We start from the raw sequence: 17011 nt of genomic DNA, 5'->3' as shown, positions 1-17011 counted from the left end.
TTCATACATTAAGAGGTAATGTGGAATGTTTGTGAAGTTGTTCTTTCTCCCCATTAGTGATTTGTGTTGTTGCTTCATAATTGTTATTAATACACGGGGGAAAGGTATCTATGGATTTTATTACCTTGAATATAAAGAGATCATGACTCTCTAAAAAAATTAATCTAATTTATGCTAATTAACACCACAATAACTACTCATACATTGGCTTACCAATTCCTTGACTTATTATTATTTTTACAGTTACTAATAGAAATAGTAACTGATAGAGATTCTAGTGTTTACTTATGACTCCCAAACTTCAGTCTTTAAAAGGTTGCAAACTACTTCAAGAATAAGTTCCTCGGTTCATTCTGTATTTAATGGTCATATTGAAAGAGCCAATTATATTAATGAGGATATGCTTTCAACAAATATTTTCAACCTTATGCCACAATTATTTCTATTCATTTTTCCTTGTCCTTATTCATGTACCCCTTTCCCTAGTGCTACACTTCTGTCTCCATTTGTAACCAACGTCCAAGGTCTTCAAAATGGTCTATACTTGTGTTTGTCGGTTAAAGTTTTGTCCACTTGTGTCATGAGCTCTAACTAACATTACCAAGTGAGTCTTAAATGTGAGGGACAATGTCTTGACTTTTGGCCTCTGCCAATGCCTCTAGATATTTATATTATCCTAAGGAGCTTTAAATTCCTATTGTTGTTCTTCATGGTTAATTAATTTTAAAATTTTGACAAACAAATAAACAAAACAAATTTAACAAATGTATCTTAAATCCCTCCTTATTTTGGTACTCAATATGTGAATTGAGCACCCTCAACATTCTCTTTCTTTCATGCCTGCTATTTTTATGTCCATAAGTAATATCACTAGCCGCAAGAGCTTATGAAAAGCTCATTGATAGCTTCACCAATCTTGATCCTTAGCAATGATGTCAATTAGATGTGTAGCTTTTAGGTGTTACATCGAGCTAACATCAAATTTGGCTTGAATTTTTCTTCCATGTTGAGACCATGATATGGGACTAAAAATCTTTACTCTATAGTTGGAGATATGAGTAAGATTGTTCTTCAATTATTCTTAACATTCATGCGATCGTGTTATTAACTATCTGAATAAACATTTCCTCTCTCTTACAAATCTAAGTTAGTACACAATTTTAGAATATAAAAAGCAGTGTGAACAACAGAAAAATGCCTTTCTAACTTCTCAAGCATCTTTCAAACTTGTGCATCATTTCGGTTTTGTACCAATGCCAATGTCATTAAAGGGCAAAGGATTGGGACATGTACCACTAAATCTCGATAAGTTAAATGTTGCTTCAAGCACTCATGATGCCATTTCACTTCATGATATTGTTTCTAGACTAAAGAACTCTCACGTCATTTGGGCTGAATTTTCACTTGATATTTAGAGGGAAAATACATTATTATGAGGAAATATTTACAAGGCGTTCCTAATTGTACTCTGGATAAACTATCACTCCTGTAGCTGAAATCCATATGGAAACTATGTTCACGAAGAGAAAATGAGTCTATTAGCAAATCAGCAGTTGTGGATAAAATATTGTTCGTAGTTCAAATTGATGTTGAACCATTGGCTGAAATACATATGAGGAAAACTTTACAAGGTGTTCCTAATTGTGTTGTGGATAAACTATTGCTCTTGTAGCTGAAATCCATGAGGAAACTATGTTGACGTATAGGGAAAATGAGTCTTATCAACAAATCATAATGGTAATTGTATCGTGGATAAAATATTGCTCGTAGCTCAAACTCATGTCAAGACATTGGCTGAAATCTATGTGGAAACTATGTACACATGTAGGAAAAATGAGTCGATCAGCAAATCATAGTGATAATAACTTCATATTTCCGACCAGAGAAATAGGAATTTCCTGGTATATAGCAGGCTTTCACATATGGTAGAATTCAGGTGTAATTGTAGGTTCCTTCGTCATGTTTCGACCCCCTTTGGCTTTTGTGTGCAAGGCTTTCAGCGTGAGCCGAAAAACTCAACACAGTTATCACAAAATAGGCTTCCTTTGAGCACCAAAATGTTCAATAAGAATTTGCTGGACTACCGGCACAACATCAGAGCAAGGCACACCTGCACAAACACGTTCCCCGAGGTGTGAATCAGATCCGACACGACCACCCAAGAAGATGTCAACACCTTCAACAAGCTTCTTGTCTTTGTCCCTAGTCATGCATCCCATGAATCCAATGTCTGCCACTTGAACTTGTGCACACGAGTTAGGGCACCCGGTCCAATGCATGCGGACAGGCACAGGAACGAGCATAGTTTTCTCGAGCTCTTCCGTCACTTTTTGGGCTCGGGCTTTAGTCTCAATGATGGCTTGTCCACAGAATTGGCTACCGGTGCATGCCACAAGGCCAGCCACAAGGGAGGTTGGGAACGGCGAGAATTTCTTCAGCAATTCTTCTTCGAGAAGCCGAGAGAGCCTTTCTGTGGGAATGTCTGGCAATATGAGGTTTTGTTCCACAGTGAGTCGAACGTGCTTGCTGAGGGAATATTGATCCGCAAGCCTTGCAATCTCGAACATGTCCGTTGATTGAAGGCGCCCAACGGGGACATGAAGGCCGACGTAATGAAGCCCTGATTGCTTTTGGGGATGGATGCCCAAGTAGTTGCGACGCTGCCATGTGGGGTCCACAAGTTCACATGCAGATGCTCTGTCAAGGTAATGCTCAGGTTTCATACGAGCAGCTACCTCAGATCGGAAAACTTCGATTCCAAGTTCATCTATAAGCCACATCATTCGTGTTTTCTGTCGATTCCCACGAGCACCCAGGTCTCGATACGTCTCGAGGATGGCTCGACATATGGGCACAACATCATCATATGACACCCACACATCGAGCGGTATCGCCTCAGCCACTCTTTTTGGGCTGAAAAAGCCACCTACAAGAAGGTTGAAGCCTCCGCGACCATCATTGTGTTGGGCGGGCATGTAGGCCAAGTCATTAATGTGTGGGTGCTCGTAGAGGTCATGTGAACCCACCACACACACATTCCACTTCCGCGGCCTGCATGCAATTTTTGCCAGAATTCATTCTCAAAACAGCTTCAAACACAATCACATAAGAAACCTTGCATTAAGGTAAAATAAAAAAGCCTAAAATCTTTGCAAAGCTTTTCGAAAATCTAAAGGCACAAAAATCATAATAATGTTGCAAATAAGAGACCTCTATGTTTAGACTTGGAAACCTTGCATTAAGGTAAAATAAAAAAACCTAAAATCTTTGCAAAGCTTCAAAGCTTTTCTAAAATCTACAGAAGCAAAAATCATAGTAATGCTGCAATTAAGACACCTCTATGTTTAGATTTGGATTCACATTCTTATTGATACTGTCTATTTATTGGTACGATATTGTTCTTATACTCACTGAAACTTTTGATGATGTTGGTTGTTTTGCACGAATATCAAATATTATATTTGACTCGGAATTAGTGAGATTCTGGATACAATAGTTTTTCTTACTTTTATACTAAGATTAGGACGTTGGTCATGCAACTTCTATATTTGACTCCATTATGAATGAAATAGCAAGCTTCCAATTGTGAGCTAGATGAGTATTCAATTCCTGATGAAGGAAACAGTGAGCTTCTAAATGTGACCTAGATGAACAATGAAATAGTGAGCTTCTAGCTGTGACCTAGATGAACATTCAATTCATGAATCTGTCATATGATTGTGGGGGAAACATCTCTACGAGTATTATTTTGATGAATCATCTTTTTGTGAAGCTTTTTTTGTAATCAACAATGAAACGCTGGTGTTAAAATAACTCTAACGTTTGCAGTTAAAATGATTCTTGCTTCCTTCTAAGAGATAGCTTTTACAAACTGAAAATCTCAAAGGAAATACAAATCATTGATCATCACTTTGGTTGGCAAGCCAATAGAATTACTAAGTGGAAGACAGGGTCCAATTGAATTGACAAATTTGTCATGCTCCCATGAGCTAATCATGTCTGGCACCCATATTTATTAAGACATCCTAATGGCAGTTTCCCATATTTATTAAGGCATCCTAATGGCAGTTTCTAATATGTGGACTAGTATTACTCTTTCTTACATACTTTGAAAAGTCAGCGAAATAAAATGGTGAACGGTAGGGTTCTTTATCTATTACTTTTGTACAAATATGAAAGAATAGTCTACAAAGGTGGAAATATGAAGGAACATGAAATAAGGATAACATAAGGTCAAAATAAGTGGACATGAATTATTAGTGAAGCTTATCAAGATATCCAAACATTGTATATAAAATGTTGTGCACATCTAGCCAAGGTTTTTGGACCTATCATGTGATATGTAGACCCAAGGCATGTCTTTTGGTTTCTGAGAGGTTGCCAAACTGATTGACCAAGGTAAGTGATCCAAGGAGTTACAGCACATACATTTCAAAGCCTAATGTCCCATGCATTATACAATAGCTTTTCTTCCCAAGAAATTACATAGAAACGACAGATGATGCACTTCTGGAATGCACTTCTGGAGGCCTATACTTTGTGATGGGCCAAAGTAGGGCGACTTCCAATCCCACATGCTTCCCTATAAATGACAATCTCGTGAGGGAGGAGATGGGGAGATCCTCTATTCTACAGAAGAATGGCTGTGCCATATTTCAAAGGCTGGCTAAACATAGAGCACATACACGTGCCAACTATATAGGCATGCCAAGATATGTGTCATTATTCAAGATGGGCACAGACTTAAAAAAGTATGGATTTAAGCATATATGATGCTTTAATCAAACAAGTACGGAGCTGCCATAATGCCATGTGAAGAGAGAACATAGATGGTCGAGAGAGAGAAACTCACAGATTGGTGATGGAGGGGTTTCCACGACCGTAATTTGTGATGAAGTTGTTGAGAGATTCGTTGAAAGGCCGGGTGTCGATGATTTCATGGGGATCGATGCCGGCAAGAGGGTTCCCGACTGCGTTTCGGACATTGTCCATGCCACTCTGGAGGCAACTAAGTCCAACTCGCTCAAGGCCTTGGAAAATCTCGGGTGCATCCGCCAACATGACACCACGGATCTGCCAATTCTGGCGGGTTGTGATATCGGCACATCCCTCAATGCCATAGCGCTCCACAATGCTCGCCAGATATCGTGTTTGCTCACTCGTGGACACGCCATTGGGCAGCTTCAGCCGCATCATGAACCTCCCATCTAATTTGATCAAAATAGAGATGTTTACCCTTTCCATGATTAGCTTCATGTCCTCTTAAGTTCATACCAATGAATATATGAAATCCATTCGTTGAATTAATTCGTTAATCGTAATTAATCTCTATCACTTCATTAGGCGATTAGGTGGTTGTGGTTAACCTCTATTTTTAAGTGATTAACCGCTATTTAATTCAATATTGATTTTAGTAAGACTACGGTTCACACGATTGAAATTTGAAAACATTTGCCTCTTACATTGATGCGAATTAATATTGATTGTAATCGAACTAAGGTTCAAAATTTTGAAACTAGAAAACTTTCGCCCCTTACATTGATGCTTTCTCCTGTGGAACAATCCAAGCCACTTGAGACGAGAATCGATGTCTTCTTTCATCTCTTTCGATCCATCGATTTCTTCCATCGTTTTCTGTGCAAGTTCCTTCACTCCCCCTTCCATGTACCACTTCATTGGATCCTTCTCTAGCTTGATCTAAAATCATATTATAATTGTATATTTGAAAGAAATAATCATTTTGGCATTTTCTCAGAATGAAATCCAGCTCAAATCATTACCGTTCAAACAAAAGAAAAAAAAGGGAACTGAATATTACTTTCTCAGCAGGATTAATGCCCACGTGATTCTCTGGTTTGAGGACCCAGAAACCATCTTTCTCTTCCACAAGCGGCGTCAACAGTGGGTTCTTAATACCAGCAACAGGATTTATTCTTGCTAGCTCCGGGGAATTAGCGGAGTAACCATGAGCAGAAGCACTGACGGAGCGTCGGTTGAGCTCATTCTTCATACGGTAAGAATAACAAGGACCATAGGTACACACGGAGGAGGAATGGGCAGAAGCAGAAGCAGCAGCAGCCATAGCCATGGTGGATTGAGTGGGGAAATCAATGTAATTAGTTTTGCTGTGAATGGTTGAGAGGATATTTTCCGGAAGCCACTGAAGATCGACATCAGATAAAAGGGAAGGAAGTGGGCCTTCGGAGTCGCGAAGGGTCACTCACCCCAAAGAAGAAGAAGAAGAAGAAGAAGAAGAAGAAAAAGGAAAAGGGGAGGGGGCAGGGGGCAGGGCAGGGTAGGGTGGGAGCCTGCCTGCCTCCTGCGCCACGGCTCGCAGCGTGCGAGCCTGTGTGTGTGTGAACAAAAGAAGAAAGGAAAGAAGGAAGTAACAAAATGAATTGGTTGGGGCCGGATTCGATCCCATGACCTAACTATGGCTGGCCACTATACCAAAGTACATATGGTTGTGTCCAGGACAAAGGCACATACCAAATAAGTGTGTTTGAGGTTGGTTGTGGTCGATACTCCACTTTCAGCTACTTGTTAAGGTTAATGGAGGTTAAGACGGCCAAATTGTAGTCGTGCTATGAAAAAGTGGTTGGTTTGACTTGAGAAATAAAGGTTAAGCATAAGTGTTATGATCGTATAATTGTAAGCATAGTTCTCTAACTTCAGGGGTTAGTTGTGGGCTGATTCTTAAGGAGCCAAAGGTAAGGGTTGAGTTACTCTCGATCCTAAAGTGGAAGATAACTTTATAGTGTTTTCATCACTTGGCCACTAACACTAAAGCAATCAAGCGTGAAACAAAAAAGGGCCTCGGGATTGAGCCTATATATAAGATGGCTACATAACTTCATGAAAGGGTTGATCTTTGTTATTCTGATAGAGGCTCTAACCTTGTGGCAAAGTTATAGTGGCATACTTGTGTGCCTCCTCCTTCTTCAAACCCAACATATCATCCATGTTTGAACTTGATGGTATGGGGGACATTGATCTTTCTCTCACCATCGTTAGGGGGGTGATTGGGTGATCTAACACCCTTTCTTCTTAATTTTGCTTAAAGTTAATTTAGATTCTTACAATAAGGATTGGTCTGTCTTATCTTCTAAGTGTAGGTCCATGTAGGTAATGGCTTTACGAGTCAATAAAATGCGACGAAGTACATATCAAGGCATGGTGTTAAGTGATAAAAGGCTAGCTCTTTTTACTACATTCGCCATTAAATCTAACTAAAATGCACTCATATAAGATACTAAAACACATGACTTATTTAAATATACTACCACAAAGTTAATGGTTGTGACACTAAAGACTAAAGGGAGAGGGAGAGTTACGAGTAGACATAATAGAGTTATTCATGAAGAATTTTATATTCATGGTCAACATTGATAGCATTAGAGTTGCTTATACATCCTTCCTCTCCTAATCTTGTTACAATCTCTTATTTCTATAACTATTTTTCTCGCCTTTAAAATTGAGAAATTGACATATGTAAATGATTTTAGTGTCTAGGGGAGAATTGTTTTGAGATCATGCCTAGCCCATCGTGAGGATGTGGGGATGGGGTGAGATTATGCCTTCTTCATCCACTGCCTAATCATACTATATTCAATATTCTCTTGCCCTTTTAACTCATCTTAGATCATTGAATATGTTATCCCATTGTGAGATTGACATTCTTTAGGAAGTCAATTACAATCTTTGTGCCCAACATTCTTGCTAGTACATAGTAGGACCCTCCATATTCTTTGGTGGTTAATTACATAAACTGACTTATTTCACAACAGTTGAATGGGTGATCGGGGTGTTCGCACACACTATGGGACAATGCCTATGCCACAAATGAACCTCTATCAAGCCATCAACGTCACCTAAGCCTTAGAAATTACAATTGGGGGAGAGATCAAGCAATTGAGGTTGACGTAGTACCATGAGACACACTATCGACATCTGTATTACACTCTCGGAGACCAATTTGATACATGGGGAAAATGGTTCTACTACGTCTTCCAATGTAGCCTTTGATAATAGCTTGGCATCTAGCTTCATGCAAGTATTGCCCATCCCTCTAAGCATCTTCCAAGTTTTTTCTGAGGGTCACCATGGAAAGCATAGTGTAGTTGGTTTTGATCTTGAGCCAAATTTTTGTTACCTTGTCTAAATTAAAAACTACACCACCTTTTCTACAACATGCTTGAGCCATCAATACCAAGCATCCATGACATCTTTATCAACATAAGTCAATGATGACTTTCTTTGTTGTAATGTGGTGCAATGGTTGGCTGCATGGAGTTGTTATGTCATCAATGACTTGGTCTTTAGCATTCATATTTTGCTTGATCCAACTCAACAACGTTTAGAGTGTTGTATTGTTGCCCAAGGGCATACTCTTTTGCCTTGATCTACTCCTTATTGAGAGACTTTGAGTGCCATGATGCGCTCGCTTGTAGTGCCACCAACTAAATCCCCATTCATAGTACAATGGGGTTGGTGGGGGTTGAATTGTTGCATAGCAATGATGTGTTGCTCAAATTTAATCGATAGTGTACCAATTATAACATTGAAGGAGATGAACATAGAGGTAAGAAGGTACAAAATGGATATTGGAATTAAACTATGAACTTGTAATATCTGCTTAGATGTACTTGCATTGAAACTTGTGGTGTTTTCAGCCTTTAAATACATCTTGAAATGTGATTGTTAGTCACATTTATTTTTAAATAGTACTACCTTTAAATAGCTAAACTGTTAGTTTTTATTATTATTAGAGTTAGTTTCAATTATAACACAATGTCATCACATCCAAGCAAGCCTCCATCATTCATAGGTGCTTTTTCTATTATGTGTGATTGATCCTCAATACCACCGAGTCTTTCTCTCATCAAGGATCATGCATGCTTTCAAGATTTTGTTAGTGGTGTGCACACATTCCTTGTATTTATGGAGTTTATTCACTAGGTTGAGCAAATCTTTTATTGATATTTTTCAACTTCAACTGCCACAATGTGAGGAAGCCTCCATCATTCATAAGCACTTTTGCATGTTTGCAATTGATCCTCGACACCAATAATTCTTTATTCATTAAGGATCATGTGTCATTTTCAAACATATTGCTTCTGCAATTTTCTCATAAGTGTGCATTGTGTATTTATGGAGTTTACTCACTAATCCGAGCAAGTTCTTTATTGATATTCTTCAGCCTTTTTATGGTTGTGGAGGTCATAACGTCCATTATCATCGACACTTCATGCTCATTAATTTGATGTGTCCTTCAAGAGGTAGTTTAAATTTTGGTGACTTTGGTTGCTTCCTTATCCTTGTATACTCTAATCTATACATTTTTAGCTACTCAGGCTTCCACGGCTTCGAGCTACTTGCTTAATTATTGTACTTGGCCGGATGCGGCGTATTCTATTTAGCCAAGTAATTTGCTTTGGTGTCTTGTGGCATCTTTGTGGGCAAGGGTGGTAGCAATGTTGGTTCCAGAGGAGCATGATAAGGATGGTTTCCAATGAGGTGGTGTAAGGATATAAAAGTAAAAATAAGAAATGAGAGAAAGAAAAAATGAACAAGACGAGCAAGACGAACCGCAATTTTGCGTTATAATGAGATAGGAGTCAACAAGAGCAACCGTGGATATCTATGATGCAATAATTTATGGAGCATGAAGTAGTGATGCATGGAAAATATAAGATTCAAGAATGATGATGGACATTGCTCAATGAATGGATCCTTTTAAATTTTCAACATTTTGTAAGTGCTCAACAATTGGTTAGGTCTTGGTAATATGCATTACATTTTCTTGAGTGAAGCGCCATCAAGTAATCGAAAGTTTTGTAATTCATTACATGATGCATTATTCATTTATTATCGATTGTTGCATTGGCATGGAAAAGAGAAAATGTGATCTCAATTCAATCATATGTTTCAATTAGGGACTTGGTTGATATTGAATCTCAAAGTTTGTCATTAATTGAAAATGGTAAACGATGGTTATTCATTCCCCCGATTATAGATTTATTTGGGAGAAATTACAAGATATACCCTTGTTGAATGGATATTTGTCAATTAAATGAAATGGGCTTATTGGGTGGATTGATTGTTAAAGGATGGACACACTAATTGTAAGTCACAACAAATATATTGTATCATCATGCAATGGCATGATTGCCTTGGTTCTCATTTGAAGCATAAAAGGTGTGGAATGTATGTAAGTCAAATGCAAGGTGGTGGAAAATTTGACGACATGGTTAGCATTCCCATTTGCCATGTTTGGCGAAGGTATTCATTTGGAGAGTCATGATGGGTAGGCTCCCATTAGGTTCAACCTTAAGCAGACAAGGGTTGGGAGTCAGGGACATGCTTCTCTTGCACCATTACATTGGAAGCGAGTACACATTGATTCATTAAATGCCCTATAGCTCATATCATTTGGAAGAAATTAGAGATTTGGCAAGTGTTGTCCCACCGATACTTGATGCCTCAACAATGACATTTTCCTTAGTATGTTTAAAATGGTTCAAATGATGAGTTAGAGTTATTGTTCTGATTTTCACAATATTAGGGGTTGCAACACGTTTCGAATATGTGGAATGCTTTCATGTTCAATGGTAGGCATGGGGTGAAAAGCCTATATTAAGAAGTTTAATGGACAGATGGATGGAGAGGGAGACTAATGCATACTTCGGCTATGTTCTTGGTTTGCGTGAAAATCGAGTGCCCTTGTGCTAAGTGTGCCATAATGTTGGTTGTCATATGGGAATGTATATTATCCAACTACATGACACTGTTGTAATTATGCACATAAAAGCACCTTTGATTAGAAGTAAATGGCCCATAATTGGAAAGAGACCCTTTAGGGAGGTCCAACGTAATAAATAGGAAATAAGATAGGCTAGGAGTAATTAGGGATCATTGATGGTACCATGTTAACCTCAATATTCACGCACAAGAACTTTACCCAAAGAGAGAGTATGATGTACACTCAATCAATTTTTGTTATATTATGCCTGATGTGCATATAAGGCATTTGTCCTTAAGATTACAGGTTCTAGACGTAGCTTGAGCTGATATGTAGGAGGGGTGTTTGTGTGATCTATATTATTATGATGTGATCCAAGTTTTGAAGTTAATATTGTATCCTGTGCTCGGTCTCAAGATAGCGAGTAGCAATGGGCTCGGTTTCACCTCAAACCGAACCGAACCGAAAATTCGTGGCTTAATGGTTTATAGGTTCAAAGATAACTAAACAGTTTGGTTTGATTTCAAATGTTACTAATCGGTTTCGGTTCAGTTCGGTTTTGAATTGACCGGTTTAGCGGTTTAGCGGCTTATCGGTTTTTGTTTATGTGGTTCGGTTTAAAGGTTTATAGGTTTATAGGTTAAAAAATACTCATAAATATTTTCTATAAGCTATAACTTTCAACTTTTAATTTTAAACTCTTGTTTTAACTTATTAAATTTTATATGTATTATATGTAGAGTCTCTTTTTCATTTATGATGATCAATTATGATAAGTATGATGATCAACTTTATGATAAGTATGATGATCAACTTTATGATTAGTATGATGATCAACTTTATGATTAGTATGATGATCAAATTTATGATTAGTATGATGACCAAAATTATGATAAGTATGATGACAAATTTTATAATAAGTATGATGACAAAATTTATGATGAGTATGATGAATAAATTTACGATGATTTTCTCACACAAATTTATAATAAGTATAATGATTAATATCAATAAAAAATGGTTTGGTTTTAAATTTTACGTAAACGGTTTGGTTTCTCCTATGCTTTAAACGAGTTGGTTTAAATGGCTTCATAAATTTTAAAACAGTTTGGTTCGGTTTTTTTTATTAATAAATGGTTTGGTTTGGTTTCAAGGCCAAGAAACCGAACCGAACCGGGCCCATTGCTAATAGTGAGAGTGCGTTTAAGTGGTTGCTCCATGCAGATATATGTCTTAGCTAGCAACAAGAGGTCAATAGCCATCTTCGGCGACCTGCAGGGAGCATCATAGAAGCTTACAAGAGGTAATATCTGTGGTTACATCATCATTGTCCTTGTGGCGCTATGGGCCAACCCGCATATGTACATCATCACCCACACACGTGAACTAAGTAGGTGGTGAGTTTTAACATCTTTGGCAACCTGCGCCATCGAAACTCATGGCGGACAACCACCACAATGGCGGCATCATGTGGCCATAGGTGGGCCACCACAGATGCAAAAGGAATCTTCTCTCTCTCTCTCTCTCATACATTTTTTTTATATGGTAACCCTAGTGGTAAGCCCTTACACTACAAGCACTATACTATGTCTTGGGTTCGAAACTCAAATTTCTCACCTATCTATTATGTATGTACTTACTCCTCCATACATCTTCTCCTCTTCCTCCTCCACTCTCCTCGTTACTTCAAGTCTACGCGACTCCCTACACGCTAAAATCCATAGAGAGAACAAGGAAAAGCGCAAGAAAGAAAAGACAAGAAAAAAAAGCAAAGCAAAACAAAACAGAGCTGATCCCTCTGCGCAAATCTCGCCCTGCCCCCCCTCCATCGCCTCCATCGCCATAGCTCACGTCATGGATCCTTGTCGCCACTTCCTCACGCACCCTTTTTATTTGTTAGAACACTTAGAAACAAATACAGGGAGAACAATAATCCAAACTCAACTGTGTTCATATTCTCATCTATTCTCTTTCCTTCTGCCATGGCTAGAGACGCTGTTCGTGTTCTCGTCACTGGTGCGGCAGGTAAAGAAATCTTGTAGCAAAATATGCATTATTTCATCTGATTTACTGTTATTATTGGAATAATTTACGTAGGATCACACATAGGAGTACATAGATTAACTGAATATTTATAAGCAATGAGCCAGAACTGGCAAAATGTGTAGAAATGTTCCATCTATACAGAAGAAAGAATGATAATAGGATTGTGAATATGCTGAGAAATGTTCATGAATTGACATATGCATAAGAAACGACAGATGCATTTGTTGATGGTGAGAAGATTCGAGATTGTAATTATGCATAAGAAATTGGATGAATTGGTAATATATATATATATATATATATTCTAAGCTGATTTCAACATAAGAAGGCTATGTTGATCAAATTAATCTTATTTCAGGTTCTAAGCTGACTCCACATAAGAGGGCTATGTCCATCAAATTCAGATTTCTATTACATTAATATCAGCGTTTTCTTAGAAAGATTAGATTAGAGACCGATTTGGGATGGGGGAAAATGCCAGATTTGGATTGACCTAAAAAGATATGGCAGACCTTTTTTTATTGTTTGCCTTAATGATCTTGTTTTTACTGGAAAATTCACCAGCACTTTTATTATCAGCTTGTTCATGAACTCATTCATCTAAGAGACAGCAAGGAATGCTTAAGAATATCATAGTGCATGCAAAGTTGTATTTTTTGCTGTTTTTAGTTGTGGTTATCATGCTAAACCCATGGTTTTAATGATATGTATGGGGTCAGGTCAAATCGGGTATGCTTTAGTCCCTATGATAGCCAGGGGTGTTATGCTTGGACCAGACCAACCAGTCATTTTGCAAATGCTTGATATCCCCCCGGCTGCGGAGTCGCTAAATGGTGTCAGAATGGAACTCATTGATGCTGCCTTTCCTTTGCTGAAAGGTAACTTTTTTCCTAGCGTAAAATACCTGTAGGTTTTCCAAAAATTACCAGAGTTGTACAATGTGTACCCCTACTCCTACGCAGTACAAAACCTAGGGATTTTCTGGAAATTTGCTCCGACTTAATGGGTATTATGGTAAATATATATGTAGGGTTTTATTTGGAGTGTTTTTCCCATTTTTCTTGTGGCTCAAATCCCCTCACATCCGCCTGGGCTTCTTATGCTTTGTAATCCTGACACAATGTCTTGAATTATCTAGGAGTTATTGCCACTACAGATGTGGTGGAAGCTTGCAAGGGTGTGAATATAGCAATCATGGTGGGTGGGTTTCCTCGAAAAGAAGGCATGGAGAGGAAGGATGTTATGTCAAAGAATGTATCGATTTACAGATCACAAGCCTCTGCACTTGAACAACATGCAGCCAAAGATGTAAAGGTAATGATTCTCTTGTCATGTTTCTGTGGTTGTGATGAATGCTAGTATATTACAGTAGATGCTGGATGGTTTTATACGCCTAAAGTTCAAGGGTGACATACATGAGGTTTTACAATCATGAGTTTCTAGTATAGATAATAGTGGCAATCATGGCTGGAGAGTGTACAAAAGTAAAGGGTTTTATGCATCTATTACTGGAAGGTGATTCATGTATCACATGCAGTTTCCTAGTCAGCATACACTAGTTTATTGGTCATGGCAAGTCATATGTGGCCAACCTATGTGACAACTTCTTGACAATATCATCTTCAAGACAGTGCTTATAGGTCATTGTTTATGTTTATGTGTATAATCTATTTATAATTTTTCACGTTGCTTGTGTAAGTGATGTCTGAAAGTTTTATGCATAAAACTGTGTATGTTTTGCTAATATTGATATGTACAAATCTCTAGATGTAGTGGTGTATCATATAACCTCAAGCAAACAGTTCCTAATCCATTTGGAAACCTAATAGCAGCCATCATAATCTGGTTTACTTTTAATGATGGTATAGTTTTTGTAAATAAACATTTCTTATATTTTTATTATAGGTTTTGGTGGTAGCCAACCCAGCAAACACAAATGCTCTCATTTTAAAGGAATTTGCACCCTCTATTCCTGAGAAGAACATCACGTGTTTGACTAGGCTGGATCACAATCGAGCACTCGGTCAGATCTCAGAACGACTCGGGGTTCAAGTATCCTTGGTGAAAAATGTCATCATATGGGGAAACCACTCTTCTACCCAATACCCTGATGTTAACCATGCTGTTGTTATCACCGACAATGGAGAGAAACCCCTTCAGAAGCTGGTGGATGATGATGCCTGGTTTAATTCCATTTACTCTGTTACTAGTGTGTCAATGAGTGGATGAATGAGATTTGTATTTGGATCTTTGGTTAATACTATGTTATTAGTGATGTTTCAATGAGTAGACATGTGAGATGACTTTTGGATTTTTAGGTTACGTGGCGAGTTCATTACAACTGTACAGCAACGAGGTGCTGCAATTATCAAAGCTCGTAAGCTTTCAAGCGCTCTTTCAGCGGCAAGTTCGGCATGCGACCATATTCGTGATTGGGTTCTTGGAACCCCCAAGGTAAATCAAAATGTTATATATGAGCGAGAAATGGATATAATGGAAAATAAGAGACTCATTTATTATGTATTATGTAGATGTGTATGCATGTCTAGATGAAAATCCACTCCTAAGGAATAATGCGTGCGTATGTAAAATGTTTTAATCCACTCATTTTCTTGGTCGTGTTTTCTGATTATGTAGGGAACTTGGGTTTCCATGGGCGTTTACTCTGATGGTTCATATGATGTTCCCCCTGGCTTAATTTACTCTTATCCGGTGACATGTGTGAATGGTGACTGGCATATTGTCGAAGGTTAGTCATTTTTGCTCCCTATATATATTGCATAGTGTAACCTTAATACAAAAAGAAAGAGAGATTTAAACCTCTGCTGGAGGCCAACTTGGCCTGTGAGACAAATCATGATTACAAATATGGGTGGGAACTGAAATCATTCATACTGAAACACAAAATAGTAATATTAATCCATGGCAATGATCTTAATGCATGAGAGAGAGAGACAGAGAGTCGCTAAAATGTGGCAGGTCTATCAATTAATGACTTTTCAAGGGCAAAGCTAATCGCAACGGCAAACGAGTTGATCGAGGAGAAAGCGATGGCATATTCTTGCATTGAGAGCTAGCTCATGGCAGATGGGTTGTATTGCAACAGAGCCTACTTGCATTTCCTCTTCTCCAACTAAATGCATACATAATAAAGCCCTATTGTAATTATATGCCTCCGAAAGGAAAGACTTTAGTTTCCTCATGCTAATGAATTTTGTTAGTGGTTGACAGGATTTAAGAAATAAAAGGAAGCTTGCCAGCTTATATAATATATATATGACATGAGTCATTATCCATTTGTTGTCCCTGTCATCGTTTTTATTCATGTGTTTTGATCATCATCATGTGCTCTTCTTAATATTGCAATGATTCTTTTTGTTGGGAATTTGTCAAGAACAGTGACCGCTAATGCAAATATTACAACAAATAATCACTTGATTACAATTTAACAACTGAAAAGTCCTTAAAACTATGCTAAGAGCCATGCTATCCTACTTGATATTGCTTATAAAAAATGTATCTTTTTGTAAGGAAGTCATGTGGTCATAAATTGATTACAAGACCCTTGAATGAAAAGCAAGATAAAACAACAAAATCAAGTGTAATGGAACAAATGCCTAATATGCAATAGTAGTATTGCTTACCTAGGTCCTAGAGAATGAATCCTTTGCTAAAAGATGGATCATATCCTCGGAAGTTTAGCAAGTTCTTGAACATGGGACAAATCTAATGCTAAATTATTGAAGTTTAATTTTGATGTTGATTAGGCTTGTGCAAGGATCTTGTTAATGTTGAGTTCGAGATGGATTTACAAATGAAAATCTTGACTAAGGTTTTGATGCACTATTTACAAGTGGAGATGGAAGTAGAACTGGTCGTGGAGACATATCTCCTACCATCTAAAATGGATTGAATTATCATATCTAGCTTTTTGCTCTTGGACTGGACATTTTTGGTCTCTGAAATCAACAATACATAGCTTGTGATCTTTGAAACACTTTATGGTTGGAAATTTGAAGTTTTAAGTATGTTCAAAACACATTTTTGGTTTTTTAGTGGCTGAATTTTTGGTGGTTGAAATATTGTTGATGGCTGAAATTTTAATGCTTTGGTGAAATCTAAGACAAAACACTGTTTGGAATGATCACTTGTTGTTTTACATTGGGAATAAGATTTGCGCACGTTTTAAATTTAATGGTGGAAGTTTTATATATTTCAAACTCA

The 17011-nt window shown here is 37.8% G+C and overlaps 2 protein-coding genes across 2 annotated transcripts; one reads left to right on the top strand and one right to left on the bottom strand.

The window, feature by feature from the left end:
• Positions 1–1718: 1718 nt before the first annotated feature.
• Positions 1719–6097, bottom strand: NIR1 (nitrite reductase 1). Its single transcript, XM_087320937.1, has 4 exons — positions 5819–6097; positions 5538–5697; positions 4853–5207; positions 1719–3051 (listed from the first exon to the last, which is right to left on the bottom strand). Exons 1-4 carry the CDS (start codon positions 6086–6088, stop codon positions 2028–2030), a joined length of 1809 nt encoding a protein of 602 aa, XP_087177063.1. The 5' UTR covers positions 6089–6097; the 3' UTR covers positions 1719–2027.
• A 6471-nt stretch (positions 6098–12568) lies between these two features.
• Positions 12569–16089, top strand: LOC147863091 (malate dehydrogenase, cytoplasmic). The gene is made up of 7 exons (XM_087321562.1): positions 12569–12766; positions 13507–13665; positions 13926–14101; positions 14693–14970; positions 15106–15241; positions 15425–15536; positions 15767–16089. Exons 1-7 carry the CDS (start codon positions 12724–12726, stop codon positions 15862–15864), a joined length of 1002 nt encoding a protein of 333 aa, XP_087177688.1. The 5' UTR covers positions 12569–12723; the 3' UTR covers positions 15865–16089.
• Positions 16090–17011: the final 922 nt, after the last annotated feature.

The sequence above is a fragment of the Azolla caroliniana genome, unplaced genomic scaffold, assembly GCF_043228905.1.
Source record: "Azolla caroliniana isolate FFs.n. ecotype wild unplaced genomic scaffold, voAzoCaro1.0.p SCAF_6, whole genome shotgun sequence".
Classification (NCBI taxonomy): Eukaryota; Viridiplantae; Streptophyta; class Polypodiopsida; order Salviniales; family Salviniaceae; genus Azolla; species Azolla caroliniana.
The sequence above is the reverse complement of the archived record's forward strand: the minus strand, read 5'-3'. Positions and strand labels throughout refer to the sequence as shown.